Raw genomic sequence first — 25,014 nt, 5'->3', positions numbered from 1 at the left:
ACAGGTAAAAAGCTGCAAGTCATGTCATTCGCGCTGGATAAGCGTCAGCAAAGTGAATGTAATGAGATGTAATGTAGAGTCAGGAACAACATTTCCTGTTCTGTGGAGGAAGGAAACAAAGGAAATGTGCAGGCGTGTACATGTTGAGCACACGAGAGAGCAAGGACATACGCTGTTCAACGTTAGAGCATCATAACTAAACTTAGCTCCTCTTAACCAAGTGCAGATCTTCATATTAACATGGAAGGACATGCTTTGTATGTGAAATCACGTTATTATTACATGACACCAATGGCTAAATTCAGCCATGAGCGATTATGAACAGCTGGACTGTCTTGTATAAATGCAACAGTGAAGTGATATCAGACGGTTGTTGCTTCACATGGGATTTATCCTGTGGAAGGTATTGTACCTGTACATATGGCCAGATGAGAGCAAACCTTTGACCCACTTAAGAGCAGGTTCTTAGGTACACACTACAGAGGGACGTCACTGTATTCTATAAAATGCTGTAAATACCAGTATTTTGCATAACCCTGAAGGGTCAAAGCAAACAGCAAAGCAAGAGAAGTACCCTGTGGGAAGATTTTTTATTTTTATTTAAATCTTCTGTTAAAAAAAAGATCCTCTCAGACAAAGAACCACATGGCAAGTTAAAAAAAAGTGTTAGCAAATTGCCAGTGGGTAAAACGGTTAGTAGCCTTTCAGCCTGTGGGGAGAGGGCAAATTAATTTACTGTTGTCAGTTTTCTGTAATTGATTCCCAGCTGTTGTAGGTCAGCACAAGAGAGGAGTGCAGGTACCATTAGCAGAATTTGACTTTAAGGTGTAGGCGATGACATCATGTCCTGAGAGACTTAACAGTAAATCTAGGGGAGGGAATCGCTGAGCTGCCTTGCAACAGGCAGTTTACTAGGAGATACACATCGCTATAGGGCTGATCCAGAGGTCATGTAGATATAAACTTTGCCTACGTGCTGCTTGGCCAAACCGACAATGGAGGCAGCCCTTGCACAGAAAATAAAAGCTTATTAAGTAATGTGAAGATAAGATCTGTGAAGGAGTGTGAAAAGAACAATGAGGTGACTAGCAGCGGCGAGACCTGGGTCACGGAAAGCTCATTATTGTGGCTTTCTGGTGGTCAAGTTTTTGTGCAGTTCCAAAAGAAAACACTTGATCATTAGCAAGCTACTCTGTTAAAGAAAGAAATGTGAAGTGCCTCAGGAGTAGGCTCTTTTAGCCTAGACCTAAGGACAGCTGATGGACAAGAGGGCCATAGTGATGGGATCCAACCAGGAGAGAAAAAATGTGACGAAAACTCCACAACCACGTCCCATTGACTGCTGCAGGCATGGCCCAGGAACAAGCCGCTTTCCTTATATGAACACAGTGTCAGCAGCCCTGTCAAACTCCCATCTTCACAGCGTTATCTTTTGTTAATGCAACGGCAGCCAGGCTAAGCACAGAATTAGAACTCCCAAGCATTCGCAGTACAATATTCTGCGTCTGTATCGACCTCACTGCCCTGAGCTGGGCTCCACTGCCATTTCTCACCCTGGCAAATCCTGCCTGCTGGTGCGCCCTTATCAAGATGAGACGTCCTTGCCATTGTTCAGATGGTGGCAAAACAACCAGTCCTGCCTGCAGCACTTATTGTTTCACAACCAAGCCTGTAATGACACAATGGGTGGTTTTTAACAGCTCTCAGACCATGGGTGAAATAGACTGGGGGCAGAGCTGAGGAAAGCCTGCCTGGATCAGAGTGTAGCCACATGTGAAAGGAGGGTGGGACGAAGCTTGGGATTCTACTGCATGTTTGCACACAAACTATCCAAGCAGTTATAGAAGCTTCCAGCCTTTTTTAGAGAGGTTGCTATGAAGAGGAGTTCTATGAAGACAAGACTGACAGGAGAGTGCATACAATGCCCAAAATGTGGTCTTAGCCTTTACCTCACTGTGAAGTGCCACAAAAATATGAGCATGGTGTCACTGTAATGGAGGAAACTAAAGCAAAGACACTTAATCGATGGTTAGAGCGAACAGATAAGTTACTGCCCTAGTTTTTCACATGGGCATCATCCAATTCTACCTTTGCTTGGGTGACAAATTCACAATGGTGATTTGTTTATCATATGCAAACGAATGACAGATAAAACACATTTGCATTAAAAGGTAATAAAACACGTGCCCAAGCCTGTTAAATCAACCTCTTTTAATAGAATACTTCTTTAGTATTTTAACGGTAATGTGTGCAACAAATCATTAGTTAACCAAAACAGGCCAGTTAAAAGATTGAGTTTATTTTCCTTTGACATACATGAAATAATCCACAATCTAAAGTTTGAAATACATAAAGATTACAGTACAGTAATTTCTAAACAGGAGACGCAGTCTCGCATGAAGCCACAAGCTAACATATTCCTGTGTCCGCCCGCAGGCTGTGGGCGGGCTGTGTTTAACGCGTGAGTGAGACCTCTCGCGGGTCTCTGTGATTACTTCATTTCCCAGCATGACCTGTCGCTAGGGGTGGAGACCACCCATAGCCTCTCACCACGTGCGGCTTGTGTCATCCTCATCTAATGCAATGCTCCAAATGATGGGTTCACAACATGACATACAAGGCAACAGAAAGTGTGCGCAGAAGGATAACTTGAAATTAACCTGGTTATTCACACAAGAGAAATGAATTGGTGACATTTTCTAAGAAATGACACGTGACTTTGTATTTTGCCCCTTTCTGGTGTACACCTTCCTGGCCATGTGGCTCATTTGGCAAATTTATATTCCCTGGATGGTGAATGTATCTTCAGGGGTTACAAGGTCTTTTGCATGTCTGAAGATTTACCAAGGTGGCAAAGTAGTTATAATCCAGCTAAGTAACCTTTCCTATGTGACTAACCTGCCTTTTTATAAAGTGCTGTCTTACTATTGTTAATACTCGTATAAATCAAAGTTATTTTTTAAAACCCCATTTGTATTGTACTGAGATACAACTTCTCCGATTTGAAAGAACACTAGATCTCCCAGTTGTAAGTAGTATCTTATCCAGTGTATAGAGCCACATGATTCTGCAATCATCAGTTCCACATGTAACAATTCAGGATATATCAAGAGGCTTCATGGTGTCAATCTCTTATGAATTTCTGACTTCGGACAAATGTAAAGGGGGATACAAGTGAATTCCTCAAAAAAAAGTTACTGTGTTTATTGTATTTACAGGAGCCCCTATGTAGTTGCCTTGCCTTTTGCACAACAAAAGTATGACACGAACCACTCTGGAGAAAAGTCACAAGTTTGCGACAAAGAACGGTCACGAGTGTGCGTTAAACAAGGAACAGAGCGGCAGGTCAGCAGCTGCCGCCTCATTTCGACGTTACCGTAAACGAGAACGCTCAGACTCCAGAGAGGTGTCCGCTGTTCCACACGGATATCGAGTGAAGACCTTCTAGCCACAAGGCCAGAGGAATCTTGATCAAGGACATCCTGGCTATCGCTTCTAAGACATTGCAGGCTCTTGAGAAGACATTCTGCCAGGCCAGTTCCACAACAGAGCTCAAGGCATGGATGTCAAGCTGCATCCATTTTTTTCCACTTTATTTTATTTTTTTTTTTTAATCTGACCTCTTCCATGCCACTAAACTAAACTGCCATGGAGGCACAATGTCAGAGGATGAATAATACCCCCGTCACATGATCAAGGCTAAGCTGAATTTTTGCACTCGCGAGGGCGCACTTCTACCCTCCCTTCCCTTCCAGCAAGGCTACAATTGCACGGTCCACCTCAAGACTTAACGAAGATGAATTCACACAGAGCTCGGCATCAGTCGACCTGGGATGGAGACACACAGCCAGGCACAAGACATAAAGTGAAGGAGCCCGCGTAAAGCTCTGAGCAGGAGCCCAGCGCTCAAAACACTTAGTGGACACTGGGACGACTGGTCCGGTTGACGACACCATACACTGTGATGAAAGGGATACCCCTTCGCTGGCCACCTGCTGACGCTGTTAACGCCAGGCTTTCTGTGCACCGGCATCCGTTACCTTCATGATACTGAAGAACCCTAAGAGTCACAAGCAGGTTCTCTCTGCTGGACGACAGTTTTGTGGCACAAAAAAAGTGTTTTCAAAAAGGTACACCCAGCTTTAAAAAAAAAAAAAAAAAAAACATGAACAATAAATATTTCTAATTCCCCTCAAAACTGAAACCTAGGCAATATAATTTAATGTGGTGGAGCTTTAACGATCCACTTTCTGATAAGCAAAAAAATCATACCATTGCCAGGAATGAGGGTTAAACAGCATAGTTTTAACGGTTATCTGTCTATCCTTATAACGATAGAGGATCCAGAAAATGGGCCAAGGGGGAGGGGGGGGGCACATAACCTAGATATACAAGCTCTTGTCTGCTTCCATATAAGTCTAGGTTAAAATACTGCAGCCAAGCCAAACTGCATACACTCAGAGGCAATCCTGCCTCCCTGGTTTACAAAAAAAAAAAAAAAAAACAATTTCCATCTGTACGGACATACAAACCCACACGGATGAAGTGGCTTGAGACTGCCATAACAGAAGAGTTTCTGATTAGGCTGAACACAAGTAAGATGATCTAAGAAGACGTGCCTCTGCTTTAAAAAGACACAGTTGAATGAACTTCAACCACACATGCTTCTTAATGTGCTCCACGAGACAGTAGAGGGCTTCACACGTTAAAAAAAAAAAAAAAAAAAGGTTGCTTTAGAGGGCTTCTTCACACCCTGTCACAAAGGAAGCCATCTGATCGTTTGTGAAAGCAGAACCTTTCAAGCGCCCTGAGATCAAGGCTGCGGCCACCTGCCAACTTAAGAGACTGATTCAGTTCGGTTTTTGGTACCCGTTACCTCAGCGACTGCCCTCCCAGCTGTGAACTGCCTCCCTTCCCCTGGAAGATATTTCAGTGTGCTGGCTACATGGACTGATGAGACAGTAGGACTCTCTTTGGCTAAACGTGTGCCCCCGGAGTGTGCAGGACTCATCGTATAAGATCTCTCCCTGTGTACATTTCTACTCTTGCCTTTGTTACGCTTCTGCATGGGTTTTAATGAGGACACGACAGCCCAACAGTCCACTGCCCCTTTTGGTGAAAAAGCCCAATTCTATGTCAGGATGTGTGTGTGTGTGTGTGTGTGTTTGTGTGTGTGGAGGGGGTGTATGAGTATATGTCGGGGCAGGAGGGGAGTGGGTGGGGACATATTAGGCGTGGAGGGGACCCAACACAAGAAAACAGGCTGATCTACACCCCCTCCATGCTCCTCCCTCCCTCCTCCTTCCCTCCCACACTCCCCTCCTCATCAGCTCTCCGAGTGACATTCAAAATAAAGAGGGGGGAAAAAAATGATACCACAGGGCATGGGCGTGGCCTCGCAACAACGGAGGAAAAAAAAAAAAAGAAAAAGATAAAAGTCCCTCTACTTCTTGCTGCGCAGGCGTTTGGACTGGCGGGTAGAGTCCGGGCTCTTCCTTGCACGCTTGTAGGGAGGGCCGTCCACGCCCGCCGCCCCCCCGCTGGAGACCACAGCACTGGGGGAGGAGGAAGATGATGACGATGCGGGGGCGGGGTTGGTGGCAGAGGCGGGGCCTCCCCCCGCCCCGCCCCCCACGGCGCTGTCCATCAGTTCGCGCAGCTTGCGCTCCAGCTCGGCCAGCCGGGCGTTCTGCTCGCCGATGACCTGCGTCTGCTCCAGCAGCTTCTGCTCCTGGTCCTGCAGCTGCTTCTGCTGCTCCAGCTGCTTCACCCGCACCTCCGACATCTCCCGCCGCAGCGCCGTCATGGACGCCCCGTTCACCTTCACCTGCTGCTGCACCTTGGTCATCTCCGAGCGCGACGGCGTGTTCTTGGCCAGCAGCGACATGGTGGTCAGCGAGGTGGAGGGGCCGGCCACTGGGGGGAGCCAGAAACAGTGAGAGAAAGGGGGGAAAGAGAAAGACAGAGAGACAGAGAGAGAGAGAGAAAAAGAGTGTTAGAAGCCACAGGGGTAGGAAACAAATGAAAACTGCAGAGGGAGTAGAAGTGGTGCACGACAGATACGCCCGCCCCTCCCCTGCGTGGCGAGTGTGGACACCCACCTGGGGTGGAGCCAATGAGGCGGCCTGAGAGGTCGGCCCCTGGCAGCTTCTTCTTGAGGATGGGGACGATCTTCTCATCGAAGTACTCCATGGCCATGGAGGAAATGTCCCGCAGCTCCTGCAGCACCTCGTGGGCCCTCTGGGGCGCCCGCGTGGAGTTCACGTACCGCAGCACGCGGTAGATCTCGTCGATCACCTGAGGCGGTCACACAGTTTGGGGTGAGGTCACACCATTCAAAGCCTTACAAACAGGTGACGGTCAGGCCAAATCATGGACCAAATCAAAGACCAGCCTTAAAACGCAGTCAATACATTACAGAGGTGCTACCTTGGAGAGGCTCAACTAAGTTAATCCATCAAGTGTGGATTTGTTTAATTGCATTCCCAGAGGAGTACTACAAGTAAAATGAATAAAAAAAAAACAGTGGGGGGTTGAATAATGATAGCTAAAAAGCAAACACAATTTTAAAAATGAGCACCCTAGAGCTTGAATAAACAGTCATTTTCATATTGCTTTTATGGCAACATGCCCATTATTTAAAGAGAAAGAACAGCTTTACATTTTATAATATAGCCTCACTTTAACGTCTTTAACTGTGACACTACCAGTGCCACAGCACCATCTTGTGGTCAATGCCTGAAGGGCAGATAATCAAATGTTTCAGAAAAACCAGTTATTCAAATGGATGATTGATGCAACCACAATATTTCCCTTCTCAGTTATGTTTCTCATTTAAAAAGACAAAGGTAAGCTGCATCTCCTATAACCTAAGCATTTTAAATATTATTACTAAAACTGAAAATGTTGATCAATATCATCAGAGTGCGTGTGTGTGTGCGCGCGCATGCGTCCACAGGCGTGCAGATGGCCTCAGATGCCAGATATGTTCATAGACATTTATAATTTTTTTTAAGTAAATTATTTTGTAGGAATCCCCCTACTTCCAAAAAAACCATTTGACATTTGTTCATGTCTCAAAAGCAACTTAATTAACTTGCTACAAAACCATGAAATTTGTCCCACGTTGCATTGCTGAGCTTTCAGATCAACGCTGTACTGCTGAACAAGAGCAACGAGGCAGCGCCTTCCAGCGCACAGAGCAGCCATGCTGCCATGAGCTAATGCACTCCATGCCGCAGCGAGTCGATCAATACGATGGAACCCTTCAGGAGAAGGGCCGCTAACTTGGGTAAAACTGCCCACCCGTCACTTTAATCCTCAGATTTAATCCTCGGCAAAAAAAAAAAAAAAAAGAGAACTCTGCACTGCCCATTAGATGCCACACTTCTGTTACCAAGCAGGTAGTTATAATCTGAAGAGCTGCACGGTTACATAAAACCTATACTTACCGCCAGTTTGCTGCCGGACCGTGTGGCACTTCACATAACGCAATGTTCAAATGAACAAGCTCTGAAAGACGCCAATCAATTTCAATTAAAAACCAAATGTTGCCTTGGTGAATGGAGAGTCTTCGATGAACAGCTGCCAACCAAACAGCAACCTTATCATGGGGCAAACACTTGAAAGGTTTATTGTCAAGCACCCCTGATTTTGGGTCTCTCTTACATTGCTTGAGTTGCTCAGCTCTGCAGTAGAGAAGAGTCCCTAAAGAGCACGTGTGCGCTACCTTGCCGGGTATGAAGCAGCAGAGGTTGGAGTCGACGTATTTCATAAAGGTCATGTTGAGCAGGGACAGGCGCGTCTCCACGGCAGCCAGGATGTCTGCATGACGAGCCAGCGAGTGGTTCCTCCGCTCTGACTCCCGTCTGCCAAAGGCAACAGGACACATCAGCGTTCAGAGACTGCACGTTCAGGGGGAGTGGGTTACTTTGGTATGGTGTCTGAACTGATGATAAACAGCAACTGGGGGGGGGGGCAACTAGTATGACTCACCTGCATACACACCTCCAAATACAGCCAATTTAGCATATACCCTATGAATCAGAGAACAGCATATCCACTGTAAAAGAGAACCTTCACCTTCCCCCTAAAACTGTTAAATTGTCACTTCTTGAATGTGTAAGGATTGTTGTCTTTCCATTTCCAACCTTGTACATAACTGAGCTCATTGATCAATTTCATTCCACACAGGTGAACTGTTTAATTGTCAAGAATTAATTCTCTTTGTCTGTGTGAACCAGCCCTTTGCCTAATGACCCACACCAGCCTAATTAAAAGTTTATTAAACACAGATATGGCTGGAGAGCAGGGGGCTCATTTCTTTTCAGCTGACTGTGTGTTTAGGCTGGTTTAGTTTATTTGTTTGTTGGTTTTTAAAATAGATTATTGTTTTTTTTTGAACATTTGCGCATTCTGCTCATTTTTGTGAGAAGTGCCTGCCAGCTTCTCCACACTTGGTATTAGAGTGGGATGCCAACTCCCTGCAACAAAAGAGTGATCCATTACTTTGATATGAGCAAAAAAAAGAACATACAGAGAACAACCAAGAGGAAACCAAAAGGCATGTGTAACAGAGCTGGCCAATGCTCTGCCCATAAATTAGCAGAAGGAGTAAAAAAAAAAACTTATCAAAACAATCACTTATTTAAAAACTACACACAAACACAAGAGAACCAGTCTACTACCTCCAGCACACAAAATGGCTTCCAGCAATCTGAGCTCCCTCTGTGGCCACACACCTGTACTTAATCAGTAATTAAGCAGGTGTGACCAATTAACTGGGTCCCAGACAAAGACATGACAATTAACAAAACAATTAAACAGTCATTAAAGACAAACATGCAACCTGTTTCAGTTGTAAATGATTGAATAAAGCGCTTATTTTACAAGATGGAAAGTAGACAGCGAGGATCCTCAATTTAACAATTAAACAGTAAACGCTGAACATTTAACCTGTCAGGGGTGAGGTGAAGGGCTACTCCTTCACAGCATGAAGATAGAAACTGCTGTGGACCAGAAAGGAGGACCTGAGAGGGACTGTGTCTCGGCTGACCTGTGGAGCCTGGGAGAAGGAGCAGCTCAGGGAGTGCTCAGTAACTGCTAAGGCCAGGAGGGAGAAGCTGGTTGCAGGTGCAGCAGGAGAGCAGTTTGTGGGGCCGTAGAGTATATTCCCAGTGACCAGTGAGATGCCACCCTATAGCCCTTGGTGGGGGAATGGTTTGGGAGCCCCAGGACAACTGGAGAACAGGGAACTCATTTTTTCAGCTGACTGTGTGCTCAGGCTGTTTTTATTTATTTATTTTTTAATTTTTTTCTGCTAATTTCTATGAGAAGGTAGGACATTGGACACACATTAGAAGGCTTCAGGTAATTTGATACACAGGACTGCATAGGGTCACATCTCACAAAAACAGAAGTGTCATGCAAAACAGCATTCAAAGGGTTAGGACAGGTTACAACAGGAGGCCAGTATCTGTCAGGATTATTAAAGAGAATGCTTTTAATAGGGATGAATCTGCATGGGCCGTTTTCGGTCACAGTATGATGAGATTTGACAGGTTCGACGGCCGCTCCGCAAATTCTGCCGCGCTGACATAACTGGGTTAGACTCACTTAAATTATTTGCGACTCGACTCTGTCATGAAATATTCATTGCCCCTGCAAGCCGCCGCATCATTCTCCCGCGTCAGCCGGCGAGCAGCGCTACATTTAATTACCAGCCAGGCGGCCCGCTCCGCTCGTATCCCTCCTCTGAGATTACGGCGGAGGGGAAGCGTGCCGCGCGGCTTCGGTTACGCAGCCAGAGACGCCACATTTCCGATCCGCTAATGCCTCAATGCATCCGTCACATGTAGCGACGGGTGGCCTGCAGATTTGTCCCCACACTGAGTCACTCAGAGGCCACCCAGGAGAGTTCTCCATTTGAGAAAGGAAAAAAAAAAAAACAACAAACACTGTATACTAAAATTTCAAAAATAAGTGAACTATAACAATCAATATCTGTAAAACAATCAATCTGTAAATGCTTGGAAATCTGAGCTAAAAACTGTTCTTCCTGATATTACCAAAAGAACACCACAGGGTACCATTTAACTACTCTACTCAAATCATCACCTTGGTCACTATTGGAGTGTCAGGATTCTAAAAGCCCCTGTGTAATCAAATATTGAGATAACATAACTGCGTCTATTTTGTTACAACTTAAGCAATGTACAAAAAACACTATTTAAAACAGCTTTGGTTTGAACAACCTTGTAAGGCAGAACATTTTGAAGATATGACCTTCTCATCAAGGGAGTGAATGATGCACCAAGAAGCTTGTCTCACTGAACTATCAATAAGTTGGCTACATGAGCACAAATACAACTATTGCCCAGCGTCAGTGTTATCTGAAAGTTTTCTTTTCTTGCAAATTAAACAATATAAAAAACACACACACAACCAAAGGAGCTCTGAAACAGTTGCTGACTGTGGCATCCCATAATTTGGGAGAGGGACTTTAATGGTGCTCACCTGGGTAGCTGGGCCTTCACCTGCTTCTGGCACAGACTATGGTAGCGCTCCACTCTGAGGAAGCCCTGGTTGAGCATGCGTTGGCAGATCATGTCCATGCGCTTGCACACCTGGGACAATGGGACCAAACAGGACCCTGTGGTTACTCTTCAGATGTGATTGGCCGCAAAACCCCTAAAGGTCCACAGTGGGGTGGCCTTTGAACAAAGGAGCAGCTACATCAGAGGCTGACACCCGCCCCCCACCCCTCCACCCCCACCACACACACACACACACACACACACACACAACCACCAAAATAAATATAAAATAACATCAATTAACCAGCTGAGAACCTATAGCCCATGTCTAGTATAAACCACCAGTTAACAACATTTATGTCACCCACTTATGTCCCACTTCGACCCTGGGACAAATAGACAAACATCATTCACTGCCTCTGGCTGACTGACTTTTCAACATCTGCCAAATAAGGACAAGCCACTGACAACACCCCACCCTCTAAGGAGGTCTTTGGGTCCTCTCAAACCACTTGGAGGCTACAGCACACTAACAATGGGGCAATGTACTCGGGGTACCAGTGGGGTGGACGGTATAACCACAGGATAAGGGTGTGACGGGTACTGAGGCACGAGACAGCTGCTGCGAGGAGATCCACCCCCCAGGCCCACACTGGCTGCATTTAGACTGAGAGCTTAGGTTACAAGACGTCAGCTGAAAAAAAGGCCAACTTGTTTTTGATAACCTTGGGTGGACAGAAAAGATGTGCTGGAGATGATGGCGCTAGAATGAAAACCAAGACCTGCAATCAAACCAAGAGCTTCACTAAACACTCGTCCTTCGTAGTTTTAAGTTGAAATGTTGAAAAGGGCTCTGCAAATATAAGACGTTTACTGGGTCGGCTGTGGCGAGTATTAGTGATGCAAAGCAGTTTCAACTTTCAGGATTCAGAGCAGTTAAACTATCACCATAGGGACCACGGTGCATACCTCAACACTGGAGTCGGTATCGCTAGCTCGTTAGCTAGCTACAGACCGGTTGTATAATATTAGCTTAGTACAATATTAGCTACCTTTTAATCGACCAGCATGAAAAGAACGTCGCATCTAATTACACCCATGAGGCCATTTGAACTAGAAGCACAACAAAAGTAGCTTAGAACAGATTAGTTAATTAAGGTAGAAATTGTTGTCAATTTATGAAATATGGTTAGGTCAGCCAGGTTACTAATTGGACCGAAAGCCATCATAGTATTTTACAACGTAAAGTGGTAGCCAAGGGCAAACAAGCTTGACTAACATGACACCTAGCTAACACTGCTGTTCAATTAGCTAGTTCGCTGCAAGCCTCACAAAAACTAGAAAGCCAAATGCCAATGCTTCTGACAAATCTTAAGCACATTGCCAGCTACCACAAACCACCACCACCAGTCGATCCCCAGCGCGAAACAAACGACATAACAGCTCAACAGCTAATATTAACTAGCTTAGTTACGTATTTAAATTATTGACTAGGTGTGTCCAGTATGTATCGGTGTAGGCAGCTACATACAGCACAAGTACAAAGTGTTAGCAAGCTGGCTACTTTCTTTTCTCATTCTCGGGGCGTAGCTACTAGACCCTGCTCGTGTTGCATTGGTAAAATCATTCAAAACATATCCTTCCCTTAAATTCTAAGGGAAGCGAGGCCTTAGCAGCAAATGATGCGTGCTGTCAATACAGACAGCTGCTAGCTTCGACAAAACAAGGCTTGCTATCAACCATCAAGCTAGCTTGCTATCTAGCTGAGAAAAAAAACATGAGCAACACACAACTCTCCCTTTCTCACTCCCGCATTGGCAATACGAGGTTTGTTTTTGTTCCGTCTCACCAAGCGCAGCAGACTGATTTCGTCGTAGGACAAGAAATTGAGGATGGTCTCGATCGCCACGATGGGAAGTCCTAGGAGCGGGTTGTTCTGGTGAGGCTGATCCGGCGGAGGAGTGGACAGTCTCGGTGAAACCGAATCAGAATCCAGCGCTCCGGCACCTCTCTCTACTCTCTCTTCCACAGCCGCCATCTTCGTGTCCTAAGGAATCAGGGAAGTGACGTTTATTAAGGGCAAATTGACAGAGGAAGTGCCCTCTGCGCACAGTAAATTTATCAGAAGAAACAACCAGGCATCCATTTTTTGTAATGGCAAAATTATTCACTGAAGTAAGTCGTGGTCAGCTGGCTAATCATCCATATATGTACAATATAGCTATCGATGGCAGTATTTTATGAAAAATGTTTTAGGAATTGTATACCTCACTAGTTCAACACCTTAAATTATGACACCTCTTGGTGTATTATTAATTCCTTAATGTAATAATTAAATCAGAAGAAATGCAACGCACTGGTGCACATTTCGTCACCCCCGTGGGATGATAAAATAATATACATAAAATATTACGGCAAAAGTCGTGGAGTGATGTCTTGGGCACTAGTTACAGAGGCAAAGAGCCTGTTTCGTCTGCCGTGTCAATGGAAACTAATCAAGTCATTCCCTTTGAGTAACTCAATTTGTAGTCGTTCCTATGTAAATGGTCAATTTATGGTTGAATTAAAAACAAGAGAACAGTACTTGTGTTTGGCATCAGTTGATTTCCATGGTAAAATTAAAGAGAACTTGTACTCAATAGGATACATACCTAGAACTGATGTAACACTGGGAAGCTGACGTTAATCGTCATTATTGACAGAATGCATACAATGTACAGCTTTCTTTTTTACTTTTTTAATACAGCAAACTCTCAAAGGTCATGAAAGAATGTTTTATAGCAATTATGGGTCTAAACTGCAGAATGAAGCAAAACAGAAAAATACAGATTCAGTTCATGTTCTATAACAGATGTTTAATATAAAACTTCAAACATACATTACACATTGTGTCATTGATGTATTGCAAGCCATTTTACAAAAATTGTAATAGATACTGAAATTTTACTTTGCATTACAACTGTATGCTAGCCATATTATCCAACTGAAAGCCTGCAAAATGAAATTGTATCTTCTCTTTCAGTGAAAAGGATGACATGAAGATCACTTTGTTTCATCAACAAAAAAAACATAGAAATATACTGTAAATTTACTATTTACATATTTTTTTCTGAACAAAAATCACACCACGATGTTGGGGACATAGCTAAAACTATAGTAATGTTGACAGCAACTGTGGTGGTACAACTTCTAATAGCCAACCAGTTCCTAATATTTTGGGAGTGACCCTCCATTTTAGCCAATATATTCCAAGTTCTAACTGTCTGATTGCACAGGTTCAGCTGGCCCATGCGTTGCCCCTTTGTGCTCCCAATCCTTCCATTTTATCACTCCATCTCAGCAGAGTCCAGTTCACCGAGGAATTTCTGGCATTTGGCCATGAGGACTTTAATGGCTTCACTGACCAGAACCTCTGGTGGCAGGATCCCAGTGGACTCCACTGAAACTGCAGGAGACAAGAACCAAGGTCAGAACTGAGGAGATAAACTCCATATATCCTTATTAGAAAAGTATTATGGCAATAACAGATATAATTTAGTACACACATATGTCTAAGGTATCAGCAGTAAAAACACACAGTTTTGGAAGGTTACTATTATATTCATTAACACTTCTTTGGCACGTTTGAATATTTACTAACACGTCTAAGAGGACTCACATTTCATCTCTTAACTATTCATTATCTGGGGGACTTACAGATGAAATGGTCCCGCACTCTTGCCAGTTTCACTAAGTTCTTGAGGTCGTCATGTCGGAGCACCTCACGACTGCAGGTATCCAAGCGACTGTTCACCACTTTGGCAACCTGCTTCCCTGGAGAAAAAAAAAAGAGACCTGTAAGAAAGAGTGCTGCATATGCAATACAAGACCTCATTACATATAAAACATATGATGGTATGAACAATGAATGAATTATTTCACCCTTTTTTAACACATTATTCAGCCAATTTTTGCTGTTATCTTCATGTATACAAGGATCAGTTCCATTTCAATAATAAGCTGAATTTTGGAACTCTCAGGGGTAAATTCACAAAAAAGCTAACTATATAAATATACTCCACATCCAAATGGAGAAATGATGCAAAAAAAAAAAGGGGCAACCACCAGTTTGTAGCTGCTCACATTGGTTTTTGTAGATTGTAAGATATGGTTACCCACAATGCACTGCACTCAGCAGTATACTCTTACCCCCAATGTTCTCCACCTCAATGACTCCTGGGGAAAAGCAGCGCTTCAGTCGTTCAGCCGTCTCCCCTTCCACAGGCTGCAACAGCGTGATCTCTGGGAGCAGCCTGTAACTGGCTGTGGCCACTGGGGAGAACTTTGCATGATCTTTACCTGGAAACAACAACCCAGGGGTCACCAGGATTCAACTGGGGCCCAGCAACTGGACACCGTCACAGCGTCACTCCAACAGGTCTCCTGGCACCAGAGGTAACTGAAGCTTTACAAACATCTTTATAAGTGGTGTCGTGTAGTAGTATCAGTGGTTTAACTGATCCGAATCAAACAAAATGGTCATCTCACCAGAGCAGAACACACTTGTTGTGGACACATGATAGCTCCTGCCCCTAAAACAGTTCATGAAACCTTACTTGCCCACTGCTACAGGAGACTGTGGTCAGTCTTACTCAAAGCATGTCAGCAAAACATATACAACTTAATTCAGCTCAACACAACAAAAATTCAAATCATCTTTTACTGCCCCTGGTGCCACTATAGACAATATTGTTAAACTGTATTTTCTGAGTATGCCCGAAGGCCTCACCAATGCCCTTGACACAATGCATGATGATATCCAGCTCCTGTCCAGGCCGCAGTTGAGCCAGAAGGATATCTCCATGGACTGGCCCGATGCTGCCTTCAGGAAACACATCAGCTTGGTTCCCAATAGGGACCCACTTCATGTCCCTGGAGTACACTGAGAGAAATAGGAAAAACATGACTTACCAAATGATATGCAGGTCAAAATAAAGCAGCAAATACAACACCATGAAACAAAATCTATAACAGTGCAGTGCTTTGTTTGAGCTCTGCAGTCTATGCCCAGATCCTTTCTTTACTGTATTCTTTTATTGTTGAAGCAGGACAACAGACCAGCTTTTATTGTTAAAATCCTACACCAAGGTCAGATTTCTATAAGAATGTTTTCTAAACAATATCATATTTAACCACTGGCTCAGCCACCACCAACATGCAATCCATCCTGCTGTGATTGCTGTGGCCTGAGCAAGGTCAAAACTCTAACTTCTACAATCCCTCAGCCCAGTTCCTGACAGGAAATATGACAGGTATAACTCCCTGTGAAGAGCAACCTCCTCTTTCACACAGATAATAAGTCAAAATCTTGTCTTGATTCCAGTGGGTGACATCACTGTCTGTTGAGGACTGAGATGCACCACTCTAACAGAGTTGCTGCTTTCAGGCAACCTACCCATATGGTTTAGATAGAGTTCACTAGGATCAGAAGAGTCTTTGGTCGCCCTGGGGTTTCTGGTGCACTTGATCTTCAGCTGAAGCTGAATCGTGTCAATCTCAGTGCCTTCATCATCACCTAATTCAAAATAAAACTCATGCAATAAATCCAAAAAAGTAAGCAGTTAAACAACAGCAATCAAGATTCACCAAGCCTTCTGTTCAAGCTGATAACCCACTTTATGAATTAAGGGTCATTACTCAAGTGGTTAATGCTTTGACAATACAATACTGAACATACTGTGATGTAATGTGGAGGAAACCCCTTCCCAGAGCAGGGGTTGACTTGTCATCCTTATGAAAATATTTGCTTCACAATGCTGTGCTGGAGGACTGTAAATGTTTCCTGTAGTCTGGATCGGTTAATTGATGTTATGTTGCTGAATATTTTAATGCTGTAATTTCTTACTTGTAATGCAATTTCATGTAACTGTTTTAATGTTCCCTGCTGTCCTCTGGGCCAGGTCACCTTTACAAAAGAGACTTTATATTTCAACGGGTTTTTACCTGGTTAAATAAAGGTTAAATAAAAATCTGGAACATGTGTTACAATAAATGGTCATGTTGTATCATTCTGAACATGTCTAAGCAACAATATGGAGCTCTAGATACATGCACGACAATGCAACCCTTGATCAGTGGAGCTGAACCTTTGCCTGTTTTTCTTTGCTTCACTTAGTATCAGGTTACATGAGTTTTACTAAGAATGAAAAACAGATATACTTCATATGCAAGTCTTCCCTTATGTTTGTAGCAATTAGGGGTCCCAGGTAAAATTTTCCAGTGTTTGAATGGCAAAAAAGGGATTCTGTCCTTTCAAGAGCAAACTGTGCAGGCTACAACTGTAAGGTGGTCCACAATGACCCCTCTTAAACCAAACACAGTTCAAATGTTTATAGCTATCAGTACAAGAATTCTGTTGTCAAAGCATCAAGCATTGGTGTTCTTCCTTCCAAGCTGCTGTAAGATATACTTCTTACATGAATGTGTTCATTTTACATGAATTATGTTCCATTACTTTTTTTATATAAAGAAGGCATATCAAATCAATTCTGACTGACTAGACTAAGCTGTTATCTAGAGAAAGCTTACCTGAATTTCGGTACTCAAACAGGCGTGGGTCAGCTTTGATGGGAATCAAACCCAGTCTGTGAGCTAGAATCTCATCTTGGATAATTGAAGTGTTGTTGTAGATGAACACCTTCTCCACAGCCATTGTGGGTACCTTAACAAGATAAGCAAAGGAACACAAAATCCAATTAACTTTACTGAAATTATCACAGTTGTGCTGACGTACTCATAAACATTTGCAAATCTCATTTAATAACCGCGCGGTATACTGGTCTACATGAATATTGTGTCAGGGTGCACACAGAAATGACTATTTCCAGAAATTTTGGCATTACCTCAGCAAGCAATATTCGCCGAAAAGCATTTGCTATGGCAGCATCTATCCCCACCATATCAAATTCCAGGGTACTCTCGTCCATATGAATCACGTCAATTCTGAAATTCTACAAGAGACAAATTGCATACCTTACAGCCAGGTACAACTTTGAAAATTACAGCAAACGATTGAGACGGCGCAAACTGCTTCAAAGACTGTGCATAACTTACCCGTTCAAATTTCTTCTGGTCCCAAGCATCATCATAACCCGGGTAATTACCAGGGAAGTCGGTGGTGTGGACCTAAAACATGGCATGCTGCATTAAGCGTCTGCAGTCAATTCTGAACACAAGGTAGGTAGCTAGCAAGCAGTCATCCCCATTTCGCCAAGTTAACGTGAGAACGATCTCTTAAAACGATGCACACCCTTTTAGGATGCAGACCATACTCTGACACGTTACCATTTTCAGTTCTGCCAAAAGAAAAATCTTGCTAGATAAATTTGAAATGTAACGGAATCCAATAGCCGGTTAACTGGTTAGCTACCTGGATGGCAGCCTAAAAACGTGGGCATACATTTGCTCACAAACTTAAGATATATTACTCTGGACGTAATCCGGGTCACTACTAGCCTCGTAAGTAGTTAATGTCAACCATGCCACTGTCACTCACATTCCTGACGCCAAATTCGTTCAAAATCACTCGATTCCGAATCTCGTCCACGTTGCTCATGGACGCCGCCATCTCCAAATAATATTGATCTTCCGGTTGTCGTGACGCAATTTCCGTCCAAGAACCGTTCCTCTGAATGTTATTGTCAAGAAGTGTTGATAATAGCTTGCTAGCTATGCTGTATACATCGCATAAGGTATCTCAGATCTAATACAATGTACGGTCAGTTGGTCGAAGTATCGATCCTCTTACGACTATCAAAAACCATTACTATCGCGATTAAAACTGACGCAGTCTTCGTTTAGCTACAATCTCGCGAGATTTACGCCTCAAATCCAATTCGATCTGAGCAGCCACGTCTGGAACTCCGACAGCAGCGTACTGGAAGTTCCGATCGGGGCTGTTTCGACAAGGGAAGAATTACAGTTAGCTATATTAGGAATAGCTGACCATCTAGTTATGTATATACTACATGTAGATTGAACACTTCTACAGACATTTTTGAGTAAGAAAAACAAATCGCTGTGAAGATGTCGGCCCCCGAAGGAAACAAAAACACGAACACGGAAGCGTGGGGCGGATTTGATGACAACCTGATTCAGGTAAGTAGCTACCTAGCTAGCTAGCTTGCATTGCTAAAGTAAACACAACAATGAGATATCATCATGGGTCAATATTTTGTGTATGATACTTTGTTTCTACCTTAGTATTCAGACGGTTAACTACCGATCTTGTCTGCAGAAGCGGTATTGCAAAATGTCGTATCTAGTTAGCATAGCTGTTTTGTTGCATCAAATTGCTAGTGCAGCATTTAGCTAGATAGCTTAGATAGCTAATGAGAGCTTTCTAAGAAAGTGCAGATAACCTAATTCTGTCTAAATTCTTCCTCTTTGTTACCGCTACTGGTTGGAATAGTTTACTAATGTAGATAACGCTAGCTTTGTCGGAAGGCAACGGTGATAGCTGCATTATGTCAGATTAAGGTAGGCTACATAGCTAACTACCTGGCATCACTTGAAGATGTGCCATATTTCGTCTGATTTAGCCAACAGTCCGTGGAAATTAGCTAGAATATTTCTTGTTTGGTTAAAAGGGCACACTGATTGCAGCCTTATTTCTTCAGTGGTTAGCCTGTCGTGTACATTCAAAGACAACAACACATGTGGTGGGAAATGCAATGAACGCTCACACAATATGATAGTGGCTGCCTAAGACCTTTCTTCAGGCCTTTATGATTTTATTAAACTGATTTCTGCCTGTGACCGTCACTCCGTACCAGGGGGCAGTATCTGTCAAACATGCCAGTGTCTAGCGCTCATCAGGAGAAATTGGCATGACTGTTGGTTTTGTGATTCCACAAGTGACTAATAGTGAGTGGCTTTAGTGCTTACTTGCTTAATGGCTCTAGAGTTGATTTAATATGATGTTGATTACTACCAACATAGGAGTAATTGCATTGTAAGAGAGAAACATGAATAAAAGAAAGCTGCGTTCAAACAAAACATGTTTTGTTGTAGGGTTTACTTTACCTGCAGACAACTGGTCAAACACCCCCTAACTCAGACTGGCTGCAGTCCTTGATTGAAAATACAGCCCAGTTGTCATGTTGTCATGTGCTGAGATGTCTCTGGGTGTCTCTGCTCCTCAGGGCAGCGGCTCAGCAGTGATTGACATGGAGAACATGGACGACACCTCGGGGTCCAGCTTTGAGGACATGGGCGAGATGCACCAACGCATGAAGGAGGAGGAGGAGGTGGCGGCAGAGGCGGCTGCCACAGAGGAGGACGGCGGGGACGACGGGGAGTTCCTCGGCATGAAGGGCATTAAGGGACAGCTGGGGCGCCAAGTGGCAGATGAGGTGAGCTCATGGGGCACGGTGGGAAAGGCGGCAAAGCATAGGAGGGAGAGGGGCAGACAGTGTGCCCTTGTGGGTTGGGCAGTGTGAACTGAGCACCTTTTCACAGCCCCTGTGGAACTCCACTTACAATGCTTCTGTCAAAGTTCTGAGGTTGAAAACAGGGTGCTGAAAGCAGTTTCTGTGGGCCTCAGAGTCTGTAGTTTGTTTAATGTTAGTAACACATAGAGTAACCAATATTGCTAAGACAGTGTTGTGATCTGAGTATTTAAACAGATGTTTAAATCCGTGTTAAGCTAGAATGGGCCTCAGCACTCACCAGTGACAGTATATGTCGAAATGTGTGAGCCATGGAATATGCTTTTGTCTCTTTTCAGGTGTGGAGGGCAGGAAAGAGGCAGGCCTCCAAGGCTTTCAACCTCTATGCCAACATAGACATCCTCAGACCTTACTTTGACGTGGAGCCCATCCAAGTCAGGAACAGGTGAGGTGTCACATCTGGGAGCTATAGTGTAGGGCTAAAATGAGCTGTTGGCAGCAGTATTGAGTGTTGCTTTTTTCTCTAGACAGGTTTTTTATTAGCCTAGTCATAGTGTCATAAAACATTACATACAAAGAGAAAATGAAAATGTAGTATTTTTGCTCACATGGGTGTTTTTTCCTTTGCAAGGTTGATAGAGTCGATGATCCCAGTCCGAATGGTCAACTTTCCACAGGTGAGAAGCTGGTCTGGATCTAGTAATATACTATGTTATAGTAAAATTTCATCGTGATGTTTGAATGCAAGAGATATCAGCAAAGAATCATCTTCATACTACTTACAAGAATGCTCTCCCAGTCTTATTGTTTTAATAACCGCTTCTTAATCTACATGCCTATGTGACTGTTGTCAGAATCTCTAGAGCAGTGTAAGAAACTAACCTTGTGCTTTCAAACCCACAGAAAATTGCAGGAGAGCTTTATGGGCCCATGATGCTGGTATTCACCCTGGTGGCTATCCTGCTGCATGGGATGAAGACCTCTGGAACGATCATTGTGAGAGATTACCCGTTACAGGCATCAATGTGCGCCAACGAGCCCTTGGCTTAGAATGGCGTTGTGTTTCCAAAGAGGCAGTCAGCATCTTATCCTGTTGCTCTTATTCTGAATTGTGGATGACATGGATGACAGGCCAAGTAATAATAAAAACAGAAAACATGCCGGTTCAGAAATGTGTCAGATTTCCATTCTGTAGAATTTTAGTGATTTATTCTATATGAAGTCAACATAGATGAAGGTAGATATTTCATTGTGTATTGTCAAGATTCCAGAGACATGGGACCTTGTTACCATGAATAAAATGCACTCGTAGTGGCACTTGTAGCCATGTAGCCAAGGTGCTACATGTGGACTGCCTCAGTAAATTTCCAGCTGTATAAATAACACGTACAAGTGCAAGCTATATACGCTCAGGGCGTTTAGCAGGCTAATATGTTATCTGTTTCCTGATCTGGATTCAGACATTGCACAATGTTGCCACTGTGGTGACCAAACCCCTGTGAGGTGACAATACTTTCTCATCCTGGCTTTGCGGGTTTTTGTTTCCTTTCCACAGAGAGAGGGCACCCTCATGGGCACGGCTATAGGAACCTGCTTCGGCTACTGGCTGGGAGTCTCCTCCTTCATCTACTTCCTCGCCTACCTTTGCAACGCTCAGATCACCATGCTGCAGATGCTGTCTCTGCTGGTATGTGCTCCTCAGCACTGGCCTCCATAAACCTGCAGCAACCACTATGTGATTCATTTCATTAAATGGTCCTATAATAGATGTCGTGTGTCATGTACACATCCCCAGGGTCAAACCAGATAATTAGATTCTTTTGTGTAATACCTGATTGGTCGCATTTCTGAAGGGGAGAGCAAAGTATGGTGTTGTGGTTGGGTGTTCTTTAACATGCCCCCATTCATATTGTTATTTGAGAATGTTGTTTTAAACTTTTTGTTGCATCCCAGGGTTACGGTCTCTTCGGACATTGCGTGGTCCTCTTGGTCACGTACAATGTCCATTTCCACTCCCTCTTCTACATCCTGTGGCTGGTGATCGGGGGGCTCTCCACTCTGCGAATGGTGAGGCCTGGATCTCGAGAAAGCAGCTGATTTTTAACAAAAGCTGGCTTTGCTTAAACAGATACTCTGACCCCTGTCCTTGCAGCTATGTACCAAGTTAGACTCTGTCGCCAGTAATGGGGGTTTTTGAGGTCCCAGAAAAACATCAGCATCCACTAAAGTGAATTAGTTCATGAAAGTGTAGCTTGTCCACATTTACAGTACAGGTATGTGTGTGCAATATCTGTTCCATTCATATGTTAGCTGTGATGTGCAGCGCTTAGGCCCATGTGCAAATGCGCTTTCTGTCTCTGCTTTTCCAGGTGGCCGCGCTGATCTCTCGCACCGTGGGCCAGACCCCCCGTCTCATCCTGTGCGGGACCCTGGCTGCGCTGCACATGCTCTTTCTGCTTTACCTGCACTTTGCCTACCACAAGATCGTCGAAGGTAAGACCCCTGAAGCGGTGAAGGGTTGATCCACTGTCTGAACACAGGGTCTGCGCTTCCTGTATCAGTACCCATATTGGCTGGTGCTGCTGTGAGGCCGAGTTCCCTTTCAGCCAAGCCTGACTCAGCTCCTGTTGTGCTGCAGTGCATGCTGCTTAGTTCCAGCCCATTAACCATTGGCTGTGCTGGCTTGATTATTTGATTCACTGGATACATTTAATACCTATACTGAACCAAATTTTTTTTTGCTGGCATGATATTTTTGAACAAAGGGCACATTTTATAGTAGTAGCTGAAGGTATTCAATTTGAGGCAAACTGATAAAGTAAGTAATTGAGAACAGAGGTTGGAGCAAAAAAAGCTGAATGTGTGGATCTCCAGTAATTGAGTTTAAGACCCCTGGCCTAATTTTAAATGCACATTAATTGCTTAGTTTCTGCAGAAGCTCAGAGGGGTTTTTTAAAGTGAATCCTAATTAATGTAAAGCTATAATAAGTGGTGCAGTATGGTATTTGTTTCATTTAGCTGGAGGAAAATGCATTTAAAGGACATATTGTGTTAAATTTCTCATTTGTCTTCCTGAAGGTATTTTGGACACCCTGGAAGGACCCAATGTTCCCCCCATTCAGAGGGTGGCCAGAGATCTGCCTGATGTGGCAGCCAGTCTGGTGAATGGCACAGTGAAGTCTCTTGGCATTTCCCAGTAGTGGCAGCGATGCAGTGCGCATTAATCTTTATGGCTGGCAGTATGAAATATGTCACCCCATTTTAAAAGAATTGGCAGGGGGAAACTGAAATGATTTTTTTGTCCTCAAGCCCAAGAGAGGGTGAACAAACATTGATTCAAGGAGAACAACTTTGAGTTAACTGTCACAGAAGCACATGTTGATGGCCCCTTAAATGTTTGTGGTCTGTGGGATGTGTGTGTCAGCTGCAAGTTCATGATGCTTGGTATCCAATTGGATCAATTCACATTGAGAAAACATGCAAAATGATTATTTAGGCTTACACAAAGAGCATACATTGCAGTTGTCAATCGATCCAAACAGTGCAAACTGTTGTTCACTGGGCCACTTGTCTCATCTGTTTCATTTGAATGCCTTTCCTGAAATGTACAATGTCGAGTTAAGTCCATGGAAAAAAACCACAGATGCCCACATTCAAGTATCATCACTGAAAACAATTGGTGATACATTAATGATAACTAAAGCAGAAACATGGTTTCTTTCTCTCTGCCAAAACAGATAATAAACACTATATTGCTGAAAGGTCACCGACTGCAACTGTCCACACCAGTGATGGACAAGTGTGGGCATCTGTGTTTTTGGTGTTTTTTGTTTTTTAACATGTCAACTTTCATTCCTACTGAATGTTTCCGGTTTCTTGAGAACTCTAAACATCTACTAAACTGAAGGTTTGCAGGCTATAACTGTAGTCTTATTGGTTCTTGAAAGCCAGGAAGAGAAGAGAGAATTTAAGTTCTCATAGTCACTTTTGCCTTGTAAAGTTAGTGATTCCACACCATCTATAGGTTTTTTTGTTTTGTTTTGTTACATGAGGTCATGAACTGGAGTTTAAAGTGTTGCAGAAATGTATGATTTGGAAACGCAGCCTTGTGTTATTTATTGTAGGTGCTATTACTACATAGTTGAAGGGATAGAATTAGGATGGAAGAACTGATGGGACCTCAAGCTACATCTGCACCATGTTAAAATGTTTCTCAGAGTTGAGGATTTGTACAATCAGCCTGCATTTAGTGAGAATTTCCCCTCTTTTCCACTGAGGAAGTGTGTAATTCCTCATTCATCACAGAAATCCATTACAAGTCTTAGGCTTATATATGAATTATATTAAGATACATTTGGGAAGCAATGAAGGTATTTGTTTTATTTCCAAATATATGACTTCTTCTGGTACTCCAGTTAAATTGGGTGTTGTGTTTTCATGGTTCTAATCAGATGTACTTGTGGAATGAATTATGGGAATGCCATTTTTTCATTGTTTTTATTTTTTTTTCTTTCACATGTGTACATATAGAGGTATTGTACAGAAAATAAAATAATGTTAACAGTGCCTGTAGGTTTTTTTTTCCTATCTTAAATTACTCCCATTTTGAAGTGCTACAATCAGTGAAAGTAGAGGTTCACTCACGATTTATATTCATTTGTAATTAAATTGTTTTTATTTAATTATTTAAAAGATTTACGTTTGAAATCTGTTTTGTGATTTGTGACTATATTGGTAAGGTAAGAATAAGAGACACCATTGCCTAATAAAAGGACCAGTGGGGTTGATTCATGAACAGAACAGAACAATCTATTACAAAGTTTTTGAAAACAATTTACGAATCTTGCACCAGCTTCAAAATGGCAATAAGTAAGTTTATTAGCTTCCCATCAAGGTACATATCAGGTACAATGTTCTTTGAGTTTTCTCATTACCAGTAATATAGACTGCCAAAATTGCTTTAAATAGATTTTAATGAATGAAGCCAAGATGGAATAGACCAGGAGTGATCCTCTGGACACTTGCTCTCACATCTTAACAGTATGATTGCT

General features: G+C 43.3%; 3 protein-coding genes across 3 annotated transcripts; 1 reads left to right on the top strand and 2 right to left on the bottom strand.

Moving 5' to 3' along the window:
* Window positions 1–4,755: 4,755 nt before the first annotated feature.
* fbxo28 (F-box protein 28) lies at window positions 4,756–12,578 on the bottom strand. Its single transcript, XM_036546863.1, has 5 exons — window positions 12,385–12,578; window positions 10,516–10,625; window positions 7,730–7,868; window positions 6,102–6,297; window positions 4,756–5,916 (listed from the first exon to the last, which is right to left on the bottom strand). Exons 1-5 carry the CDS (start codon window positions 12,571–12,573, stop codon window positions 5,444–5,446), a joined length of 1,107 nt encoding a protein of 368 aa, XP_036402756.1. The 5' UTR covers window positions 12,574–12,578; the 3' UTR covers window positions 4,756–5,443.
* Window positions 12,579–13,533: 955 nt separating this feature from the next.
* On the bottom strand, window positions 13,534–18,276 carry polr1c (RNA polymerase I and III subunit C). The gene is made up of 9 exons (XM_036547251.1): window positions 18,070–18,276; window positions 17,628–17,699; window positions 17,417–17,524; window positions 17,103–17,235; window positions 15,970–16,089; window positions 15,304–15,456; window positions 14,724–14,873; window positions 14,232–14,348; window positions 13,534–13,980 (listed from the first exon to the last, which is right to left on the bottom strand). The coding sequence occupies exons 1-9, from the start codon at window positions 18,139–18,141 to the stop codon at window positions 13,862–13,864; spliced, it is 1,044 nt and encodes a 347-aa protein (XP_036403144.1). The 5' UTR covers window positions 18,142–18,276; the 3' UTR covers window positions 13,534–13,861.
* A 123-nt stretch (window positions 18,277–18,399) lies between these two features.
* On the top strand, window positions 18,400–24,343 carry yipf3 (Yip1 domain family, member 3). The gene is made up of 9 exons (XM_036547252.1): window positions 18,400–18,671; window positions 19,718–19,927; window positions 20,302–20,408; window positions 20,595–20,640; window positions 20,867–20,959; window positions 21,519–21,650; window positions 21,917–22,030; window positions 22,333–22,456; window positions 23,042–24,343. Exons 1-9 carry the CDS (start codon window positions 18,600–18,602, stop codon window positions 23,161–23,163), a joined length of 1,020 nt encoding a protein of 339 aa, XP_036403145.1. The 5' UTR covers window positions 18,400–18,599; the 3' UTR covers window positions 23,164–24,343.
* The last annotated feature ends 671 nt before the right edge of the window (window positions 24,344–25,014 follow it).

The sequence above is a fragment of the Megalops cyprinoides genome, chromosome 15 (genome assembly GCF_013368585.1).
Source record: "Megalops cyprinoides isolate fMegCyp1 chromosome 15, fMegCyp1.pri, whole genome shotgun sequence".
NCBI classification, from domain to species: domain Eukaryota; kingdom Metazoa; phylum Chordata; class Actinopteri; order Elopiformes; family Megalopidae; genus Megalops; species Megalops cyprinoides.
Note: the sequence above shows the minus strand (reverse complement) of the source record. Positions and strands in the feature narration are given on the sequence as shown.